Raw genomic sequence first — 24,410 nt, forward strand, 5'->3', positions numbered from 1 at the left:
CGCAGGTGACAGACAAATACGCTTCATCTCTCCTTCCTCAGGCAGGAGGGACACGAGCTACAGAGAAACTGTACCAAGCAGCATCTGCCTCCTTTTTGTTCTTTGAATGGCAGCTACTCCCTATCCCCAGTTAATTTGGAGTTAGATGAGTCTGAAAGGATGAAAAGTGCTTGAAGGGGCAGCTTGCTATAGGTCACCTGGTTTTTTTTTCTTTTTTTTTTTTTTTTTTTAGAAATTGCCTGTCCAGATGAGGAATTCAACTGGATATTTATTGCTAACTTTAATAAGGCTTCTAGACCTAGCAAGGTAATCTTACTTATTACAGCATGTCATGCTACAACTTATCATCATAATACTATAACAAAATGTCAGTGCTGAAGAAATTTTAAGAACAGCTTTTTAATGGATGGAGTAGGTTGTTCCCTTGGAGTTGGAATGATGCCACCAAAAAAACTGGGCACAGTAGCGGTTTCTACAGTGCAAGGTCAAAAGCCTTTTCAGCATCTTCTGCAGAACCCCCTTTCCCTTCTTAGTACCAACTCCACACGGTTACAAGGAGGCAAAGTGGAACTTTCCTGTTCTTGAATTTACCCTGTGGGCATGTGTGTGCGTTAAACCTCAGTGCAGACTGAAAGGTCTGCTTGGCAAAACACTTGCCCTGCTCAATTAAACTTCTGCTTGATCTGAGGTTTAAAATCATTTGGTAATAAGACTTCAATACAAATCGACAGAAGGAGTCTGCCGCTCTGCTGTAGACACAATGACACACCTGGGACATGCTTATGCAAGACACAGCTGGGGAATAACAACAATTTTCACAGGATTCACTAGGTGGTTGGCATTTCTAGTTGTTATCTATCCACTTGCATGCTTTATTCACTTCTTTCCTCTAGTGGTTTCTCAGCTTTTATGACAGTATATTTAGTAGGTGAGAGAAAAATTTGTTGAACCATGCCTGTGGTTCTTTCATTAAAATTACAATATGTCACTAGAACAATTTACAACAGTTTAAAAAGACAATCAAAATAAAACATTGCTAAATCACGTTGCTGCCAGCCTCACAAACATGGGGGAGAAAAATCTTTTATTGGGAAGAAGCTAAAAAAGGCTAAAAGGAATGTGACTGGGAATGAGGGTATGAACATCAAGGAGCCGACTGCCAAGGGCTTGGACTGATGCTGCTCTCACTGCTGTTCTGACTTGAAAGTACAACCAAGGCAAAGAAAGACTGCCGAGGTTTCAGGGAGCAGGCACTGCTGCGATGCTGTAGCAGCCGGAGTGTGTTAGTTTAGCAAGTAGCTGTAGCCTCTGTCTGCAACAGACAATTCATGTGCTTTGTACCTTTCCTACAAAATAGTGGAGGATGGAACCATACAGCGATAATGCTGGCTGGGTTAGCAAACCTCCATTTCCTAGGCAGCAGATTGGGCTTTGCTTTTTATCCATTACAGCTTTTTATCAAATGGCACGAACTTTTGGATTGGATTCCTGCACGTGTTTACCCTTCAATGTACAGGGAAATGGAAAGCCTGGTAAAATAGTATTTCCAGCCTTTGTGCAAAGCTTAAGTCCTATGAAACATCTGCAATGCAGTTAGGATCTTCCAGGCAGTGCTATAAGAGGATGTGAGAACATCTCTGCAGTTGTTGTCAGGAATTTAAGCGTTTTAAAAATAATACTACAGCGCTCGGGGCCGAATTCTTAGCTCCTGCAGACAACAGCAGTATCACCCCATTCATGACGGAGAACTCTGCTGATTTACGTGAGCTGAGAACAAGGTGTGAGGTTTTTAACTGTGAAAGAAAATAATCCAGCTCTCTGAATGCAACCTTTGCATGTCTATTTACAGCCCTTTCTTTGTCATTATTTTTCCCATTAAAGCTTGTGGTGACATAGGTCAATAAGATTAAGTCACCTATAAACGTAAAGGAAGGGGTTGGTGCTGCTTCACAAGCCTGTGAGTTTTTATGGGGCTTTCTCTACCTCTGGAGATAGGAAATATGTCAGTAGTGAAATAAAGTGTATTTGCAATAACAGGACGGATTGTTGGCTTCGTATTTTGAGGCATCTGTAGACATTTACACCAGCTGCGAAACTTGAATGCGTGTATCTGAAATGACTGTTCTTCAGTTTTAACAGTAAATGACTTTCGAATGGGATGAAAACCAAACCAAAAATATGCTGTTGTGTTTGTCGTTCCCTGACAATACAAGATTGTTTTTTGCACTACACAACATTTTGCATGTGCTTGTCTCTATTTAGTTTAAATGCCCCAAGTGACAATCTCCCTTTCCAGAAAAAAAGTTTATTTCTCAATTGAATGCCTTTTTGGGTGCAGTTTTCAAATGCAATCAGCATTGTTTTAACTATGCTCTCTCTTTGTAATGGCTGCAGGAGCCATTACATTGATAGGGAGCAGGGTTAGACCAATGCTAGGTTCTGTATCCTTCACCATTCAAAGCTCCTTCTGGCTTGAAGACAAGATCCTCTTTTGTCCAGCTTCAAAATGTTACTGGCGATAGTTTCCTTAACTGTCTATGGACTTACACCCTATAACATCGGTGATTCCTTTTAAAGATTTCTTTTGAGACTTGTTTCACCCTCTACTTTCGAAAATGGTGCTGAGGAAAAGGAAAAAGGCAAACAGCTGTGCAGTATGGAGAAAGTTACAGTAGTGTCATAATTCGATCAAAGTTGCTTCTCACCTTACGTGTTAATCTTCTCTTTATCTCTCGTTTTTCTTCCTGTTCCTCTTGCTCATTCCGGGCTGTAAAAGATTTACAAGGATCTCAGGCTGTGGACTCATCAGGCATGCACAGTATGCAACAAAATAAGCCGCTCCATCAGAGTATTAATGTTTCAGGACCTCTCTGATGCACAGCATGTCCCCCTGGAGCTGGTGAACTTCCTCGATCCGTAGCTACTGTACTTCTTCATACACTTCATAAAACATCTACAGCTTCCTTTCCCTGTGTTGGCACCTCTTCATGTGTGTCACTTTCTAGAAGGGCCAGGCAGCAAGCCAGCTCTTCAGAAACTGTTATCTCCCTGCCCACAGGCCTGGTGGCCTCAGGGGCTTCAGTTATGATATGGTTGGATTCTGTGAGTCTGCAAGGTCAATGGTTGGAAAAAAAACACACACTTTTTTTTTTTTTTTCCACCACCGAATAATTTCTCTGCAGCTACTCTTCGGAGAGAATGGAAGCCAAAATCTGCAACTTCCCATGACCTGAGCAGAGGAAGGAGAGAGTGTCCCTCCATCATGAGCTTTCACAGCATCACAATGCGGCATAAAAGCACATCCTAGTGCAACCCACTTTCAACATTAAGTCAAAAGATCATGTTACAAGTTCTTACCAGGGCAAGCCTCAACCACTGTCCCTCAAGAGGACAATAACATTTGCATACACTAACTCTTCTTCAACTTAAGAGCAGGTTTTCATGCATGTCTTTGCACTGAACTTTACTAGAAGTCACTGAAAGTCCAGGTTTCTCTGCACTCAGCTCCTTAATCAGTTAGGATCCATTTCCACTGTTTTGTTGATGTCTGAATTGCTCCTTACTCGAGTCACACCCATGCACAGCAGACAAGAGAAAACACAACTGATCAGCTTCTCCTACAAGTACTCCAAGTCCCCGGTGTGATCCATTTTTCACTCAGAAACTAGGACTAGCTCAGGCAGGAATAACTCACTTCAGGGGAGATTACGGACCTCAAAGGCCAGCTAGGATAGGTGGCTTGATTTAAACTGTCCATCTTTGCACTGAAGTAAACCCAAGGGGGAATCCCACGTTCCTCTCCGTGGATCCTGTGGGAGAAGCAGGCACCCCTGGCAGCGCGGCAGCAACGAACCACCAGCCGTAAATTCTTCTGCCCAGCGAGCACAGCTCAGCACTCCCACTAAGCAACTGGGACAAGCTAAAAATAACGTAAGGAGGCCCTAAGCCAGTGGAAGTCTGCACACAGTGGAGGAGAGGTGAAGTTTCAAACCAACACATTCCAAATTGGGGCTTTCACCGCACAGAAATAAGATCTAAGGTTCAGAGCCCACAGACGTCTCTGAGCAGGTGAGGAGGCTGGAAGCCAAGTGTCTTGCTGCTCAGGACAGTAGAGCTCATGGGTCTCTCGTGACTGCTCACTGACTTCGGTGTGACTGGGAAATCTTCACCGAAGTGGACAAAGAGCCAGTCAACTTTACGATGTTTTACAATATGCTTTGGATCTTTAAATACCACCTTACCAAAAATATTGTGTACATTTTCTGGAGAAACTGATACTGGAGTAAAAAGAAGGGAAGGCAGCAGGGGGACACAAATGGCTTTGAAATGATAGCTGGAATACCTACACTGATATATTTTTCCTCTTTCAATGGTTCATGTCCCTACTGGGCTCGGTTCTCTTCTAGCAATTGCTCCTCTTCCCTTTGTGCCTCAAATTTGGAGGAGCTGGTCCTGCAAATGTCTACTCTCAGAAATAGAGCCACTAATAAATCCTTGCAAGATTAAGCCAGAGAAACACAGTGCTAAACAGAGCCCACCCAGGGTCAGGGTAGAACTGCAAGCAGCTGAGGAGTTACATATAAAATTTAGTGGCATATCATGTCTTTCTTTTCTCCTCACTTCTCAGCCCAGCCACCCACCTTCAGAGACAATCGGTCAGGTAAAAGCTGGGAATTAGGAATACATTCTCCTCTGAAACCAGAAAGTGACTTTGTTTTAGCTATTGCTTTAAAGTTAATTAAGTCATGTCAATCTTGTGAATCTACAAAACTGTTGCTTCATTTTATCTTATTTGCTCAGGAGATGCTCTGTTTCTCTAGACCTGTGTGTGAGGGTGGGTGGGTGGGTGCGGGTGCGATTTACGGGCCTGATTTCTGTGCCAGGCTGAAATGTCCACCAGTGTAGTCTGAGACCCTCAGAGACAACTAAGCATCATTTTTTTGTGAGGGATTTATGCAACTCTGAATGTGTCAGGCTGACAACTGAACTACTTGGATCCATCTGAGAAGTTGCACGGGGGTGGTGCGAGAGGGGGATTGAGGCATCCTTCCTCATAAAGCTGGCCAGCAAGTATTAACTGCAAAAAGTGTTCTTAAGCCTTCACGCTGACACTGCAGGTCTGGACTCCTCTCACTACATGCCTTTGACTTAAATAAGAGCCAGTGAACTGGGTGAAGTCCTGGAACTCCAGTGAAGGAGCCTTCAAGCACCAGCGTGTCCCTGTTCTCCGTTTCTTTGCTGTGGCTGCTGTAATCTTAGTGCTGCTACCAGCAAGTAGTGGAACTTGTGCAATGGATGCTTTGCCCTTGTCATTCAATGGAGGTGACCATCCCATAATTATTGCGGCAGCACAGAGCTAGGAAGTGATCACTTCATGTCTAAAGACTGGCTGTCCAACCACATTTTGCCTCATTTCTTCCAATCAGAATGGGCAATAATGCAGTTATACATGTAACAGCAACATCACGGTACTAGGCATGACATTTGCATCAAGGAGGTTTCAGCTGAGCAAATCCTATTTAGTCTGCTTGGGAGCTTGCTGAGTTTTCTTTTTGTGTGAGTGTCTGTGCTCTGAACTCCGCTTTTGCAAATTGCTTGACCTGCTTATGCAGAGAATTTACACTCTTTCCATTTTGCTTCCCATGTCTGTCTTTTTCTAGGCTCCATTATATTTATTATAATTCTCCTCAGAATTCTATGGAAAGCACAGAAAGTGATGTACAAACAGACACTATTTTATTTATTTCTTTAAGGGTGGAGCATTTTTGTACTTTTAAAAAAAATTATGTAACTATTTTAATTGTTTGCTCCTTTCCCACTGTTCTTCATCAAAAATTGGGATGCCTTGGAAATACCACATTACTTTTTCCTGTAATTATGAAGTTGTTTGTCTATCAAGACACACATGTTTTGGGGCAGATCTGTGCTTAGGAAACAAGCTACAAAAATTCCATTTAGGAAATACAATATAGTTCTGGATTCAGGGTAATATTTTCAAGCACATCCATGTCATTTAAGAGCCTTTATTCAATTCAAAAAGAAACTAATGTGACTCAGGGGATAAATTCTCAAAAATATATGACATCTTCAGGTTGCTACATGACTGCTGTGCTTGGCAATGTCACCTTTAGGAATCTTTGCAAGGCTCTACCAGTGCTGGTTCAAACACTGCTGCCAAGGCAGCTGCCCAAGACCTCCACCTCCCCCCCAGCCACCCTCACCAGTGCCAGGGTGGTGTTTACTGGTCACACACCAGTGCCAGGTGGTGCATGACACATGTTGGGTCACGCTGGTGGCAAGTCCCGGGATGACGACATGAGCCATCCAGAGAACTGGCCTCTGTCCCTGAGCCTGGCATCCGTCACGTTGCAGGTTCCCTGTCCTCCAGCTGTTCTGCTACATCCCTGTGAGACAATCACAGCTGGATGTGCCACCTCTTTCCCCAGTTTCTGCCCCTGACTTCCGCCAGCTGCCACGTACGGGAGGTAGGAGTAGATGGTGGGAGAACAGCTATGAGCAGGGGGATATCCCTGGACAAATGGCTTTGCTGGCAGCCCCGGGCTCACCCATGCTGCTCTGCTGTCTGGTCTCCTCTTTGCCTTGACAGGGGTGTCTCTCTCTCCGTGTCTGCCACGCATAGTAACACGAACAGATGAAAAAGCCCTGCTGAGCCTTAACACTGTCATTAACTTGCTAGGAATTCGATTTTAAAGTATTTAATCAACCAATTCTGCTATTTTTCAGAGAATTAATCTTCTGCTACCACATTTTTATGGTTCCGTACAATCCAGTTATTTGAACAACAGAGAAAGTAAATTATGGACCTACCTAAGGAGGTACACTATTGTACTTTAAGGTACCATTTAGGAATATTTTCTTCTGTAGTAATTTGTTAAAATTTCCCTGGATTTATGGAAAGATGGAAGAACTTGTTTCTGTTGGTTTGTTTCCAAAGTAACAACCATTTTTCTAATATTCAGACCACTTCAATGTGAGTAAATAAACTGCAATTTTTGTCCTATTCATTCATGACATTATGAGATTTGTGTTACACTCAGTCCTGCTGGTGGCGATGTATCTACTAACTTAGATCAGGGTCTCTAAATGGTATTTTGTCCCTTTAAAATATCATTTCACATTCTGAGGATCTACCAGAAAGTTTTTGGCTGATTTAAAGGAAGAGTTTCAGGGGAACATTTCAGGGAAATAATCCCGAGTCACACTGGTTTATTTTTTTAATTGAATAAAGGCGCCACCTAGTCTAGGTTGCTCTGAAGACTTTTAGGAAAACTAATCGAACCATGCCCTGATGTCTTCACTAACTTATAACACGATGCCCATCTGTGTAAAAGCTGCATAAAGGCTTTCCAGAGTGACCGACCCTCTATTTGGAACAGGACTTGCAAAAGAGATTCAGCATCTGGGTTTTTTCCCCACAAAGACTGTTCATTCTTGTGAATTTACTGATTCTGATTTTAAAGAATTGTTTCTGCAGCTCTGGATGTTGCTACAGACTTGCATGCTTGTTTACATTTATGATGCACTTTATTACTATTAATGATGCAAGTACAGAACAGTTTATGTTTTATAAAAGAACCACCCAATATACATCTAAACTAACCCAAAATAGCTGGATTCAGGTTAAATGTCAGCAGTACCAGGACTTACGTTTCAGGATGTTCCTCTGCTCCAATTCTTCAGCAGTCGGCCTCTGGCTCAGTCGTCTGCGAAAAAAGTCCAAGATCAGTTTTTGAACCATATCACATCCTCCTCAGTTCTCTGTCTTGACAAGTTATTTTGGGGTGTGAAAGGCAGAGCAGAAAGCACCGACACTGCTCCATTATGTACTTGGTACACCCGGACCATGCGTGACACAGACCATGCTTCGCTTTCACAGTTTCCTCTGTTTTCAACTCACGAAAGACAAAATACGTTATGTCATCTTAGGCATGACTCTCCCACCCCTACCCCAGGCAGAGCTGCTGAAAGCTAAGCTATACAGATGTCTCCACTTAATTTCCTTCCTCCCATTCCTGCTTCCTGACTCGCACAAATTTTTTTAGTTAAGACCCGGCTAACCCTCCTGCTGCCCTCTCGCCAGCCTCCTGCCTGCGCCCCGTTTGTTCAAACAGTGTTGGAACGCACAGACAGTCTGCAGAAAAAACAAGGGATGGTTTGGCAGCGCCGAGGGCAGAACAATAGCAGCCTTCCTCCTCTTCCTCCTCTGCATGTTTACTTCCCTCCTCCTCTCGTGGCTTTTATTAAATCTTATATCGAAGCATCAGTGTGACTTGCTAGTCAACCTGTAAGTAATAGGGTCACAACAAAGGCAGTCTAAATAAAATGGGGACACTGATTGTGGAAATGGTCTGACTATTCAGAATACAAAGCAAGGGAGAGAAGCACAAAAGGGTCTTTGGAAAACGAAGTAAACCATGGAGATGACATCAGAAGTCAACACTGTTGGGCCTCCTCATATTCTCCTCCGAGTCAATGGGAGTTTTGTCAATGATGACAGTGACAGGACAGAGCCTCCTCTTGCATTAGCTGTGGTCATTCAGAGACATTCCCAACTTGGGGGCCCCAGTCTCTGCCAGCTGGCTCATCAGCTCCCCTGCAAGGTACTGCACACTGATAGGAAATGTGATAAGAACGCCAGCTGCATGGCTTCATCTTCTGCAAGGAATGTTTCCCCTGGCCCGGGGCTCAGAAGCTCACTGAAACGGGGCTGCCTCTGCAAGGTTGGATGAGGGACGCCTGACAACGGCTCCTCGCAACACAGGGGTCGAGCCACTCCTCAGAGATGCACACACATCCCCAGCCTCCTCCAGAGCCAGGAGCTCACCTGTGTGTCCGTTCGGTACCTCTGCCCCTCACGTCGTGCATGGTCACAGGGCTAAGGCACATGGGGTGGGTCGGAGCCCACCCCCTGCGCTAGCTGTATGAGGGCAGAACTGCTACAGGCATCTGACTTCATGTAACCCGAAGATTTCCACCAGCAGTGATACCCAGCCACACATCCTTTGAGGCCACTTTACACCACGAAAGCAAACCAGCAGAACACGGCCCTGTTCCAGTGGAGAATTTGGAGTCACTAGCTTTGTCTCTTTCCCATGGCAGATTGAACAGTTATTTCACTGGAAAAGTGTTGAAAGGGACAGAAACTCATCCTTAATTCAGAAGTGAAGAACGTCTGCAAAGTACTTTGAAGACAGAAAGTGCTATTTGAGTACTTGCTGTTACCACCTTTAAGATACAGTAGCTGTTGCTAATGGGAGACTTCACCTTAGGACTATGAAGCAATTAAAACTACTTGGTTTCTAGCAGCACACAACAATCAAAGAGAAAAAGTTGCCACTTTTAGCCCCACCATATGTGTCTGCAGGAACAGAGTTACACAATGTGATGCTTTTCAAGATGATGCATCAGAGAGATGTTAAGGGCAGATTCCAGCCATTCAGTGTGCGGTTGATTCTATAGAAACAAACATCACACAACAAGTAAAAGGAGAAATTAGTCTGAAGAGAATGCTCCCAAAAAGGTCCTCCCCTTTCCAAGAAAACGGGGATTAAAGGACTCGGCTAACAGTTCTGGCAACAACAGTTCACACTGGAGCATTTCTATAATAAGAAAAGGCAGAAGTTTTATCTGTCTACATAAGTGATTTACAAAAATGACCAAGTCTCCCATGTGTTTACTGGGGTACCTGTCACGAATTGGATGCATTTAAACAAAGCTTTCACTTCACCGTGTCGTTGCTTCCAGACAAGCAGACAGAGATTTTCTCCAAGTATGCCCTGGGTATTATATTCACCCTCTGCTCCTGTGTGCTGAGAGACCTATAGACTGTGGGATTCTTCCCCATGCTGCCTGGTAGGGCCCCTTGTGAAAGCCAGCCAGGAATACCTGCGACCTGTGTTTCCCTTTGAGAGTCAGATTTTTTTATGGATCCCATAATCCGCCCTTTTCAGGCTGTAGAATGCTCCTGCCTAAATGACCACCATTTTCAAGTGATGCAGAAAAGGCCATGATACTTTTGATAGATACAGTCTGGAGATACGAAGCTATCTGAATTCATGGGTTGTCAATCACTTCTGGACTCTTACAAAGCCAAGAAATGTTAACAGCAAGACTTAGGTGGTAGGAAAAGATAAGATACCCTTATGGTGTAACAAAATCAGGACTAGTCCTTCCACTGCAAGTGGTGAAGCACAGCTGGAGGATAAAGAATGTAATGAATAAAAGCTGTGGAGGTGCCCGGCTTCCAGTGCCAGTGTCTACTTTAATCTCTATGAACTGCTGCTACATCCCCATTTCCATAATCGTTTTGGATTGACCGAGCCTGCTCCTGATCCCTCGTTGTGAGCCCCTCCTTGATGAGCTCCTCAATCAAACCAGCCCCTTCCCCAGCCCTTTGCTTCTGAGCTCTCACAATTATTTCTTTTCTTGGTCTCTTGCTCTTTTTATTTGATTTCTTGCTGCCACAGTGACTTCTGCCCCCAAACTATCTTTGGGCTTTATAAACAGCTCCACAAGTTCCTCAGAACAGCTTCATTTTATTTTTTTTTCCTTGCCTCTTAACTTCTAGGTTTGCCAGATGTTGAACAGCTGTTAACATTACCATCTTTCAAAATCTTGATACTAGTTAGTGATCCTGTAAATCAAGAATGTAAGCAACTGTTGCTTTGTCATCATGGCTGCAAAAATACGGTTGTTTTCACACCAAATTTCAGTATACAATCTCCAGTGTGCTGTTGTGATCTTGGCAAACACCAGGTGTGACACCTCCCCTCTTCTACGTTCCCTCCTGTGCTGCCCAGAATAAAAAATATTAATGATGGCCACCTATCTTGCAGAGGTTGATTTCAGTGGTTTGATTGCTGGATTGCTGCTGTGCCTTATTTCATTTAGCATCACAGGGGCTGCAGAGAGGCTGTCAAGAAGCCAGAGGTCAGGAAACAAGTGTCTCATTAGCAGCACAATTGGAATAAACAGGAGAAAACAGAGGTGAGGAAGGAGTCTGGTGCAACAGCAAAGAACAAGATCTGGTTGTGAAAACCGTAAGAATCGAGTGTGATGTGTGGTGCTGCTGTTGATCAGAAAGGCAACTCTGGCTGTTTCATGGAGCTGCACGAGCATTGGTGTCTAACCTAGGAAAAGGCAAGCAGGCCTTAAAAACTAACAATGTTTAACAGCACTTTCTGTATCTAAAATCTCTTGTGTGAATGTGCTTGACCCTCACTGTGCTATCCATGCAGTTTTGCAACACTCTTCAGGCATTCAAGAGGATAGGAAAGTTTGGTTTTTTGTAATTTCTGTTTTGCAATGTATTGCCTGTTTTACACTTCATATGTTTTTGCAATATTGTTAATAGCAGTTTTGTAAATACACTGATAAATGTTTTACTACAAACAAAACCTTCCTAAGATTTATGGTGACATAAAGAAAGCCTTGCTAGGATTTCGCTGAAAAAATAGTACCAAAATGAGATTGTCAGTGAAAAATAAAGCAGTTTGCTCACATTTACAAAGATAAACTTGACAGCAAACCAATTTTCTGAATTAATTCCCTGCATAATCAAAATGCACCACACTCCTTGTGCTAGCGCTATATAACAAGAACTGAGCAACTCTTCATAAGGAAATTGTGTGGTGTTTTTTGGTTTGGGTTGGGTTTCTTTTTTGAATTTGCTCTGGGCTGGGCTGGACATGGCACATCATAGTGCATGAGTAGGAGTTTGGGGGTAGGAGGGACAACTGCGAAAAATCAATTGCTGTAGACTCAAAGTATTGTCCAGCGGGGGTGTAATCTCTTCAGGAAGCCTGAAAAAAAGACAAGCAGCATTTTCCCTGATGGATGATATTGTTTGGATCCTGCCCAGCAAACTGAGACCTCGGAATGGTAAGTTTCTGGTCAATGCGAAGGAAAAAAACTGGCTGTACATTTCCCCAGGCAATAATAAACACTTAAATTAAGAGCTCACACAGTGATGCTTACCCTGCTCTGCAGTGTGGCCATCCCCAGAGGGCTCTCAGGACAGTGGCCAAAGATCTGTGGGCTGAGGGTCAGATTCTTGCAGCCCTTGTGTGTGGCAGCACCTCTGAAGCAAGGTGATCCTTGCTGCCTCAGCTGTCCCCTACTAGGATTCATGGGGTTTCTCTCCTTCATCTCTCATTTTGCTGTGGATAAGCTCTGAGAAAGAGATGGTTAATGCCATCCACCTCACAGGGTGAACAGGAGGGTGGTGGGTTGTGTGTTTTCTGGGTATCAGGAATTCATCTTTGCCTCTGCCCAGAGGGCAAGAAAATTTCAGAGCTCAGTATGGGGTCATCTGTAAGTATAATGACAGGATATAGTACAAGGCTTGCTGAGCATTTGCAGATACAAGAGGCAGAACCTAGTAGCCCTCCAGTGCTTGAATGGTGACACCTAGTGTGCGTGACCCAAAAGGAGGACTAAATGGGCAAACAGGTCACGGGTGGTCACCACGGGGCATGCAGCAGAATGGTAGAGATGTCCAGAACATCACCAACACATCAGGGAACCCAGCCATGCTCACACAGCTGTTCCTGATCACATAGGTCACCCTGATGTAAAATAACTTCTGAGCACAGCAAGGTATAACCTCTTGAGTAACTGGAATTTATTCTGTAGATGCAAATCTTTCTACTCAGTTGCAACTGGGTTCATACCACCCTAGAGACTGCTCTAAGAGAGGAGTAAATCTGAGCTGGGCATGTGAGAAACCAGCTGCTACAAAGAACTACTTGTCACATTGCTCTTCAGTTGGCATAAATGAGCACGAGCGAAGCCAGTAGAATCGCACTGATTTACATCAGCTATATAATTTGACGTAAGGAAAATTCAATGGGAGTAAAGAGTCTTAGTCTTGCTTAATTTAGCTTGCCTTTCCCAATCATAATGCTGATAGCAACGCAATATTAATGAAGTATAGGCTAGCGGGGTCTCTTCACACTCCCATGCCAAGTACAGACAGTTGGAAGGGAAAAACAGAGGAGAAGAAAATCTTGTATTTGCTTCTGCCAGTTAACTGTTAGCAGAGGGCAGGAATGAACTACCTCCTTTCCTTATGTCACTGCACAATGAGCAAATAACATTTATAAGCCTGGAGGTTCACTTTCTCTCAAGTGTCAGCCCAGATATTGCTATCCAGACTGTAGGGTCTACAGAGAACTCTCTTTCTCCTAACGAGATTTATAAAATGGGATTAAATACAGTTTTATCAATGAGTGAATAAACTGAAGGTGTATTAAATAGAAAATCCCTACCCAAAGAAGCAAATGTAAGAGTTTTACACCATTAAAATTCCACTCCATTAAGATGTCGGCTAATTTGTAGGATACATTATCTCTTCCTTTCAGCTCTCTTTCCTGCGCGACAAGTCTCCTGGTATCAGTCATGATAATACGCCTTATAACTCATTTTCCTGAGAAATTAAGGCAATAAAACCATAAGGAGCGTTTGCCACGACTCAGTTACCATGTAATGACTGCTCTCCACTTCCCTGCTGATTTTAAACACTCAGCCCCTGGGAGCGGGTGGTGTTTCTGCTGCTATAAAGAAGCCTCTGGCAACGACTAGAGAAGACCAAGGCAGGCACAGACCCTGTTCATCTCTGGGAAAATGGGTGAAGCACCACTGAGACAGAGTTTAGATGAGAACTAGTTAGACAATTTTGGTAGGAAGTGCTTGCTTTTGGTGAAAATTTAAAACGCTTAAGAATCAGTTGAAGATCTGAGTACTTTCTGATGGTGCCTTACTGGCAAAGTACTTCTGCTGCCTCAGCATCCCAGTTTGTTCCCTGGCCTGGACCGTCTGGTCCAGGATAGCTACAACAGTCCCATGTCCTGGAGGAGAAGCAATCACAGAATGGTCGGTGTTGGAAGTGACCTCTGGAGATCATCTAGTCCAACCCACCTGCTAAAGCAGGTTCACCCAGAGCAGATCGCACAGGAATGTGTTCAGGCAGGTCTTGAATGTCTCCAGAGAAGGAGACTCCACAACCTCTCTGGGCAGCCTGTTCCAGTGCTCTGGCACCCTCAAAGTAAAGAAGTTGCTCCTCATATTCAGATGGAACCTCCTGTGCTTCAGTCTGTGCTCGTTGCCCCTCACCCTGTTGTTGGGCACCACTGAAAGGAGTCTGGTCCCATCCTCTTGACACCCACCCCGGAGATATTTATAAACATTGATAAGACCCCCTCTCAGCCTTCTCCAGGCTGAACAGACCCAGCTCTCTCAGTCTCTCCTCATAAGAAAGGTGCTCCAGGCCCCTCATCATCCTCACAGCCTGCCGCTGGACTCCCTCCAGTAATTCCTTGTTCTTAAACTGGGGAGCTTTAGCTCAGCAGCTCTTCCTAGTGAACCTCAAAAATACAGAGCACTCTGGCACATGAACCAACCAAATAACAGTTCCCGTAACACATCTGCAGTCATGTATCCAGCTGGGCTCTGCAGGAAAATCAGATTTTCAACTAAAATTATTCAGATTTTAATTTAGGCCCTAAGCAGTCTTTTACTACCATTCAAAATTATGCTTATCCCAGACTTGGTTTTGTGTTGAGAAACAGCTTCAATATAAACTTTAAAGCTCCGCCTGGTCTAAATTGCGGTGAGAATTTTTAGGAAAACTAATCAGCAAATTTTCTGCTTGCTCAAGCATCTGTGGATAGTGAAATATATAAGCAAGCTGGCCCTTTGTTTAAACCTCTAAACCTGACCAATTTATTTTCTCATTCTTTAGCTCATGTGAATCTGTTCTTGACTCATAGCTCAAATAATGCAGTCTTTTCTGTTTCAGCTGACTGAGAGATTGATTTATTATCATTTCAATTTACTTTCGGGAAAGTTACAAGCTCCCCAAGAAAGAAAAGGCTGCCCAGATTAGGTCTCATGGGGAAAGAGAATCATATTGAAAATGTAGATTTTTACAGTTCATTATGTCTGCATAAAGTTGAAATCTTGCCTATCATATATAGAATATATTTCTTTAAAATGTCCCCATAAAGTAGAATGATCTTGGGCCATGAACTCTGTATTTTGTTAAAAGAAATAAAGGAATGACTAGATAGTCCTATGACTCTGAGTAGAAACAGTGTGAATAATGACATACCAAAGTCATCAATCTTTCATTAGACCACAGTACCACAATGCAGACACCTGCATTTTCCCAAGGCATTACTTAATTACTTATTATTTTCTTAAAGATAAAGCCAAGTAGTGCTAGACACACAAATTCAGATTTCAGCCCCCTTTTCACTAATACTAACTGCAAAACGCCTACTGATATGTGGAACATTGCAAGATCACGCGAGCTTGTGTCTTGCACCTCAGACTCTAAAATGGAGCCTCCTCTGTTTCATTACTGTACTGTTCCATTAACATCAAACCTTTTAGCCAAATGCTGGCTGTTCACATAAAACACGATCATACAAGTTTAAATGATTTTTAAAAAGGGTATGGCGGAATTAAGATCGTTATACCACATGAGCTTTGCAGCATTAATTCTCAAATCTCTTATCCTAATCCCAAGAACAAAATATCCAACAACTGCAGTAGGAAACAAAGAACAATCTTTTTTAGAGGAGGGAATTTACTATATATCTAAATCATGAATATATTTTTTGAACAATTAAAATGGGATATTTTTGAGTACTAGAAAACCAGAGGGAAAAATGTACTAAATGCTGGTTGAAAATCTAAAGCATGCCAGAAAAAGCAGATGGATGTCAGGACCCATTGTAATAAAGAAAAAAATGTTCTAAAATGTTACTGATTGTCCTGTTGTCTGTACAGCATTGTGAGAAGACACTTGCTTCTCTGAAAGTAATAATATTGAACCAAAAGCTGATTTTACAGAGCTAAAGTGATCATAATTCACAGGTTCAAGGTCAATCCATGAATAACTTGAATAAAAAGGCACCACAAAAATCAGTCTGAGCTGAACAGATATGCTTGCTATCTATAGGCATTATTGTGTCTGGTTTGTTTTAAAATCCCTTCTCTATAGTAATCTGGTTTTATGTCTTTGAACAAATATACTTAGCAGCAATGAGTCTTTAAAGATGCGTTTTTGAAGGAAAGATCTAGATGCTAAACCTTAGAAACATTATTTGCCTTAGTCCTCATAGTAAGTTACTTTTTTCTGGTTAAATATAATATTATTTTCCTCCAAACACTAGTCTTTGTAGGCCTCTCCTGTCATCTTCTGCACTTACCCGGTTTTGAGGTGTAACCTTGCATTTGGAAGATCTGTAGGAGAGCAGATTGCCAATAATATATTTGCAAATGTGTCCCCAACCTGCTGCTGCTGAAGGGATTCCTGGACTATCCTGTGGACCATTCTGCCAAAGAGCAGACCCGAGACAGGGGCCCAGATCCCTTCAGCTCTCTGTCACCCAACCAAGTCAGTTGTGACTGGAGTTGTGACACCATCCCTTGGTGTTTTTAGCAAATTGGATTAAACAAATTTGGGGAATCCCTCTATGCTACAGCACATGGCTGCTTCTTACGGTAAAGTTATACTCTTAAAAGTAAAATACTGGCACAGGTTTCCCAGAGAGGTGGTGGATGCCCCATTACTGGAGACATTCCAGGCCAGGCTGGACAGGGCCCTGAGCAACCTGATCTAGTTGAAGATGTCCCTGTTCATTGCAGGGGGTTGGACTAGATGACCTTTGAAGCTCCCTTCCAACCCAAACTGTTCTATGATTCTGTGAAAAGCAGAGCCATCTCCAAGCAAGAGTCAGAATAGCGGATCCCCCTTCCCTCTTGGCATGTCCCCCTCACCCTGGCTTCTGGTGCTCAGGGAAGCTTGCATGGTTGAGCATCACTTGATACAGGAATAAAGCAGCTATTCCTGTGCACGTGTGGTGGCCTAGGGACGGAGAGAAGAAAGCAACGCTTTAGGCAAGAAGGTCTGTGGAACCAAGGAAGAAACTGTGAAGGGAGGCTGAAGGATGACAATGGGAACACAGCCCCAAACCTCCTACAACCCTCTAAAACCCCACTGATCTTTCCCTCTCCTCTAAGGGTCCTCTTCTAAGAAATCTGCAGCTGCCATAAACCTAAATTTTGCCTATGCTGAGAAGCAGCTGGTGGCTCTGGGGAAGGGTTAAGTGCTGAAGCACATAATGGAGGAAACATCTTACCCATATTTAGTTAGCATGAAGATCCGACCTCCTGATGGGTCTCTGTGGACCACAGTGACTACATGGTGATTACATATGGGGCACAGTGACTGTAGTACATAGCCTGTGCATTTGCAGGTACCTTACTCTTATAGCACTGTCTGTATGCAATTTGCCTAATTAAAAAAGCATCAGCCCCCTATCTTCTTATTCACATATGCACCAACGCAACTCTAATCCTAAAATATCAACTCAGGGACATATAAAACACATAAACAAACCAACCAATTTGGGTTGGCAGTCCAAATAATCTTTGACCATCACAGCAAATCTCAGTCCAAAATGTAAAAAGCTGTTGGTTTTAATGAAGGAGATTTGGGCAGGGAGCTTCAGCAGCTTGCATATGGCATGCTCAACACTCCTATGGCCAACTTGGAAAAAGTCTCCTCTATTACTGCAGCAACAACAGACCACTCAAAGAACAGAGAGAGGGAATTATGTATATCCCCTGACCGTGTTAGTTTGTTATAGACCATTTTACCAGTGCCAGCATGAAGAAAGGCAAACGAACAATACTTCAGAAACCAAATTCATCTCCAAACAGGCACTTTACATTAGTAATGACAAAAAAAAGGCAACTTCACCACTTTCTGAGAAATGAATCAAAAGCTAAAATACTCAGTGATTCAGAACAACCACAATACAGGAATTCCAAATAAATGCTTTTATAATAGAAGTTGGCAGTGTTAGCAATTCAAAACCACAATAATTCAGTTTCTGGGATAAAGGATACATGGGAAATAGCACGGTGCCCACACTTGGTCTTGTTACTGAAGTGGAAAATTCCTGGAAGTGAATGAATTTGAGAGCTTTAAGAATGATTAACTATTTTGTGCCAGAGGGATTTCAGACTCTCAGATTGCATGAAAGGCAGGTGACAAACAGCAGGGAATTACTGCAAGGGCTGTGGCCTAAAATGTTCACTTGACGATTAAGAATTAGGGCTAGGTGAAAAGTTTGTGATAAACAGTAAAATTCCTGAAAAATTGAGCTCCAGCATTACAACGTTGTTTCTTTTGTATCTGGATCACTGTTTGCGAATTCAGTTCTTACCTTTCTAGAGATTTTAATGTTTCACCACCCTACCCAGAGATTTGCCCATGGTGTAAGTTCTCACCATTTCAAGAACACAACCTGTCCCCTTCCAGCCAGTGTGTGTTTTAATACCTCCACTGCCAGAGCCTACTTCTGCCTCTATGCATTAGCAAAGCCCAGAAATGTGGGGGTTTTTTTAAATCATAGCATCTCATGGAATATCAATGCAAATATGCTGCACCAGAGACAGAAAATACCAAAAATGGCTAGTTAAAAAAAAAAACAAAACCAAAAAACCCACACCTGGTTACAATTAAAAAGCCCCATGACTTAGGAAACTGCATAGTTGTTACTTTGACAAGATATTAGACATGACTTGCTCACAGTTATATCGTCGTCTTTAGGTTTAAATCTAATGGCCTAAAAGCCTGACAAGATATTTTTTACTAAGGAGCCATCTGGCTTTTCTTCTCTTGAAGTTACTGAGATGCACATAATTACCTGGAGGCTAAATTTGGACCATAAAGCGATAATCTTTTTGTTGTTGTTGTTGCTTTGTAAGTATTTCCACAGAAAAACAAATGGAATGTTACAAAGAGGCTTATTGCATAGAATAAAGAATTAGCGGCATGAATCAATAATCTCCAAAGTAACAAAGATCCTATTTCCAGGCAAATACTCTTAACTTCAAAATAAACAAAAAACCACCCATGAAACAAAACACTTCCAGAGAGACATAAAAAGCCTATGTGATATGCTGAACAGGCTTTAGCCCTTCTCTTAATCTTCTGCATAATGTGACATCAGCTTTTTTCGTGTTCTCCCTGAAGTTTCAAGGGCTCAGTTCAATGCCTACTGAATTTTCTCCAATCTTAGTTTTCTGACGAGCATCAGTTGCTCGTGCTTTTGCCTGCACATTCCCCAGCTCCCTCTGACACTTTGTCAATGTAAAAACCTGCTTCATTACTACAATCTAGCTGCTGGGGGGAGACCAGTATTCTTTTCATTATTTTTGTCCTTAACTAGAGCTGATGTTGAAATACCGAGGGGGAGGGAATGCCCAATGACATCCTCCATCTCCCTTACACAAAACGGGAGAGAAATGTGTTCCTGGCACAGCTGACTTGAAGAGTCATTCCTTTACACTTCAGACACTTCACTTCTTAAACTACATTGAGACAGTATTGTAGATGTCTCTCCTGTGACGTTTCAAATGAGGGTGCTACTAAAACTGACATTTTTGCGATTGTTTGTTCTCTAACAAAAGACTTGCCTTAAATTGGGTGATTGCTTTTTTGAGGTCCTTCCTGGTCTGAAGAGCTTATGTAGCTGGTGTTCAAGCAGAGAGGCTGAAGAGAGTTGATAGTTAAAATGTTTTGTATGCAAGACGAGCAGTTTGTTTGTTCATGGCTGCTGACATGCCATAGGAGAAGCCTGGATTTCCCCGCAGGGTACACTTGGATGCCAGGACTGAAATACCTCTGTCCTGGGCTTTCAGTGCCTTGGTTTTGTGACAGCCTCTCATTTTCTGCATATCCAGCTGCAGTGAAGGCAAGGAGAGCGGGCTTGGAGAGAGGTAGCAACGGGAACCAGCACAGTCACTCTGACAAAATCCCCTCTGAACATGTACCGATGATGCACAAAGTGTTTGTAAAACTGGAAACTGTGCCTACTGCTATGAGAGGCTTCAAATTTGCACTAAAACATGCTGGCTAGGATGACCTGGGCAAACAGATACAGTGCCCTGGATTTTCTCAACTTCATGATTAATTTAAAATGTACAATTTCTCATGCATCAGCATGGAGCTGAAGTAAAAGAATACACTCTCTCAGTCCCTCTTTCCAGCCCCCACTGGCCACAGCCACGTGGACTTGTGTTTTGCTTTACAAGCATACCGAATTTACATCTGTACCTTATAGTTTATTGGGTGTTGAGCCCACTCTCATGACTGGAGATTACCTAGTGCTAATAACAATTTTGCTCCTGCTTGACAGCTCTGCTGAGCCCTGCTAATGAACACCACCTGTCACAGAAGAGGGGGAAAAATGCCTCACAACTACTACACTCGTCAGCTTTTCAAACTCCTATGAGCAATGCCTTTGGCAAAATGTGCGCCAAATACATGCTTCCATCCTATTTCTTACTGGAGCCATTAGAACATTGCTGTACTCTGCACTATTGGAGATCATTGCTGTTGTATAGATAGCAGAGAGCACCTTTAGATGCTGTTTCTGAGAGGAGCAAGCTCCCAATTGCCCAAATTGAGAAAGAACAACAAATTGCTGTTTCTTGTCTCTGGAACCACCCAGGGACAGGAAGTTTTGAAGGCAGATCTTAGGTTCTGTTTCAGATAGCTAGAAAAGGAGAAAAGAGCTATACAAGCTGCAAGGAATTCGAAAAATTCTTGGAAGTCAAACTGGGACTCTGGGTTTGTTGTTTTTTTTTAATTTATTTTTTAATTTTTTCTATGGCAGAGGTAGACTGATGGGATGGGGAGGTGCATGGCTGAGAGAAATGTTTGTTGAGGGAAGTGGGGCATCTGGAGTTGATTTCCATGTGAATACAGGGTGCCTGTGAGATGTTCTCGTTTAGAAACTGAATCCTGGTAATTTTTTCCATGGAGTGGAGCATGAGGACTTCGGTCTCAAGGGCTAACGCCATATGCTCTTGGAACTGAAATGAGCTAGAGACTTTTGTGGTCTACATGTCATAGACAAGCATTTGTCAGAACTTGTGACCTGGCTAAATTGTCTGTGCCAGCACAGCCATTGTGCAATAACCCAAAGCAGGAGAAATTTGTCAAGCATTGTACTAGAATAGCATTATGAGACATGTTCACGGTAGCTTTAGACTGTGGGGAGTGAAGGGAGTCAGTATTTGGAAAAAAAAAGTCTGAGGCAGAACTTGGCCACTCTGCACTGCCAAAGGCACAGGAAAAAATCAGCCAACAACACCGTGCACTTCAAAAGGCAAAGATGTTGCTAATACACAAAGAATTTTTCAGCTCTTTTGATGCCTTGTGCTATCACAGAATGGTAGAGGCTGGCAAAGACCTCTGGAGGTCATCTGGTCCAACCTCCCGGCTCAAGCAGGGCCACCTAGGGCCAGGAGTGTGTCCAAATGGCTTTTGAATATCTCCAAGGAGGGAGATTCCACAGCCTCCCTAGGCAACATGTGCCAGAGCTTGGTTACTCACAGAGTGAAAGAAATGTTTCTTACTGTTCAGACAGCACCTCCTGTGTTCCAGTTTGTGCCTGTATTGATGACATCTCCCTTGAACCTGCTCTTCTCCAGGCTGAACAGTCCCACGCTCTCAGCCATTCCTCATAGGAGAGGTGCTCCAGTCACTTCATGATCTTCGTGGCCCTTCTCTGGACTCTCTCCCATATGTCCATGTCTCTCTTGTACTTGAGGAGCACAGGACTGGACCCAGCACTCCAGGTTGGCCCCACCAGTGCTGAGCAGAGGGGAATGATCATCCCCTTTGACTTGCCAGCAATACTTTTTCTATTGCAACCAGGATATCTCTAGCCCTTTTCCCTGCCAGGTCACATTGCTGGCTCATGTCCAACTTGGTCTCCATCAGGACACCCAGATCCTTTTCTGTCAAGCTGCTCTCCAGCGGATTGGCTCCCAGCATATACTGGTGCATGGGGTTGTTTCTCCTCAGGTGCAGAACTTGGCACTTGCCTTCGTTGAACTTTATGAGATTTCTGTCGGTCCGTTTCTCCAGCTTTTTAAGATCCCTCTGGATTGCAGCACAACCCTCTCTCTCATGCATCAGCCACTCCTCCCAGTTTTGGGTCATCAGCAAGTTTGCTGAGGGTGCACTCTGCCCCATCATCCAGATTATTAATGAATGCTGTTAAAGAGGACTGGAGCCAGTATTGACCCCCGGGGTTCAATACTGCTAATTACTGGCTTCCAACTGGACTTTGTGCCACTGATCATCAGACTCTGGGCCCAGCCATTCAGACAGTTTTCAATCCATTTTCCCATCCAGGCCATATGTCAACAACTTCACTTGGAGGATCTTATAGGAGACAATGTTGAAAGCCTTACTGAAGACTACATAGGCACTATCTACTGCTCCCCCCTTGTCTACCAGGCCAGTCATTTCATTGTAGAAGTTCATCATGTTGATCAAGCATGACTTCCCCTTGTGAATTCACGCTGACTACTTCTAATGACTTTCTTGTCCTTTACGTGCCTGGATATGGTTTCCAGGATTAGCTGCTCCATCACCTTCCCAATGATCAAGGTAAGGCTGACTGGTCTACAATTCCCTGAGCCCTCATTCTTTAACATATGAGTGACATTTGCTTTCCTCCAGTCTTCCGGCACTTCTCCCAGTTGCCACGATTGATCAAAGAAACATTAAAGAAAATAAAGATGGCACTAAATATTTAGTACTGCTGGGTCAAATTGATCTTTTCTGGTATACTTCTACTCTAAATAGTGAGGCAGCATTGCTCTCTCTGGAAGATTTTAACACGTGCCCTAATTGTTAAACACGACACATCTAGTGACAAGTGCACAGAACTGAGGGAAAGGCAAGGCACAGTGATGGGCAGGTGGGAGAATCAAATCTGAGGCAGTCAAGTGCAGAACAACCAGGGAGGATGCTGAGAGAAGTGAGCTGTGATGTCCAGCATTCCCCCACCGATGCCTTGCGTTTCCCCATCACTCTCTTTCTATCTGCTCCTAAATCCTTCAGACCAAGGCCAAGTGCTGTACAGGGCTGGGTGCAGTGGAAGGGGGCTACTAGCACTACTGAAATACAAGGAGAAATAACACAGAATAAAGACTCTGAGGAGAATAATTAGCCAAGAGAAAGGGGAATAAAACTACCTCTCAAAACCATGTCACATCTGGTGGATCTCAGAGGCAAAAATCATGTTTTCACTGCTGCAAAGCTTCTTTTCATGTCATGTCACATTAAGAAACATGATGGAGCGCTTAACTTGCTGGAATTAACAGTGCACTATAAAATGCTGGCAGCTCTTCTAACTGCAGTATATTATTAGACTTTCCTTGCTAGACTGAGAGGGAAGATGAAATGGATGGTAGAGTATCACACAGCTCTGTGATCCCTGCAATTGCTCAGGTCTCTCTGTCTCAGAATATCACCATAGAATCATAAATAGTTTGGGTTGGAGGGGACTTTTAAAGGTCATCTAGTCCAACCCCCCTGCAATGAACAGGAAATCTTCAACTAGATCAGGTTGTTCAGAGCTTTGTCCAACCTGAACCTGATTGTTTCCAGGGATGGGGCATCTACCACCTCTCTGGGCAACCTGTTCCAGCGTTTTACCACCCTTATTGTAAAAAATTTCTTCCTTATATCTAGTCTGAACCTATCTTCTTTTAGTTTAAAACGCTTACCCCTTGTCCTATCACTATAGGCTCGATATATCGGTCTGCCTGAACGAGGGAAGGGTTAATGGTTCTGGCCCAATCCAAGGGTGAAGGACACCAGGCATTACACTCAGTTGTTAACCTGGAAAAGGGAAGGGAGTATCTGGGGCTTTTCTGACGCTGGGACATCAGTCGGTTGTTCCTCTGAAAGGGAGCAGAGGGAGGTTTTAGAATCAGCTGGAGAATGCCCTGATGGGGAGATTCAAGAGGGCACCAAACTCCTGTCAGGGAAGTTGCTCCCCACTTTGAGACTGATGTGCAGCTGCAGTGTGTCGAGCCTTCCCATAACCCTGACTCCAAAAAAACCGATTTCTGCTGGAGGGGCTGCCTGTGCTCTTTCTTTTACAGCTGAAGCCTGGGTATTGGGGCAGGGAGGTCCTTGCACTGGAGCAGAGAGTGCTCTAGGAAAGCCAGAGACCACAGCTCGGGTGCTCCGACTTTCCAGTGCAGCCAAACAGGTCAAGGGAGCTTGTTGTTCACACTGCTTGTGAGCTTAGCTAGAGGTGGGCCAGCTGATGGGGCCGTGAAAAGACCTTCATGGCAGATGGCCAGGGACCTCTCCCTGTAGCTCCAGTGAGTGCCTCCTGAGGATAGCATTTACTTGCAGTTTAGATCTCCCACAGGGCCTGGGTGCAACCGAGCTGCCATCTGCCATCCCACCAGGTGACCGAGGTCCCCCAAATGCTGCCATCCACCATCCCACCAGGTGACTGAGGTCCCCGTGCATGTGCAGGAGAAGAGGCCCTGGT

The 24,410-nt window shown here is 43.6% G+C and overlaps 1 protein-coding gene across 1 annotated transcript in view; it reads right to left on the reverse strand.

Annotated features, from left to right (window-relative positions):
• PHACTR1 (phosphatase and actin regulator 1) overlaps positions 1-24,410 on the reverse strand; it is a 308,817-nt gene that overhangs the window by 12,183 nt on the left and 272,224 nt on the right. Inside the window, exons 12-13 of the mRNA XM_065629081.1 lie at positions 7,669-7,724; positions 2,706-2,767 (exon numbers count right to left, since the gene is read on the reverse strand). Of these exons, the coding sequence (XP_065485153.1) occupies positions 2,706-2,767; positions 7,669-7,724 (118 nt within the window). The remainder of the gene's footprint in view (positions 1-2,705; positions 2,768-7,668; positions 7,725-24,410) is intronic.

This window comes from Caloenas nicobarica, chromosome 2, assembly GCF_036013445.1.
Source record: "Caloenas nicobarica isolate bCalNic1 chromosome 2, bCalNic1.hap1, whole genome shotgun sequence".
In the NCBI taxonomy this organism is placed as follows: domain Eukaryota; kingdom Metazoa; phylum Chordata; class Aves; order Columbiformes; family Columbidae; genus Caloenas; species Caloenas nicobarica.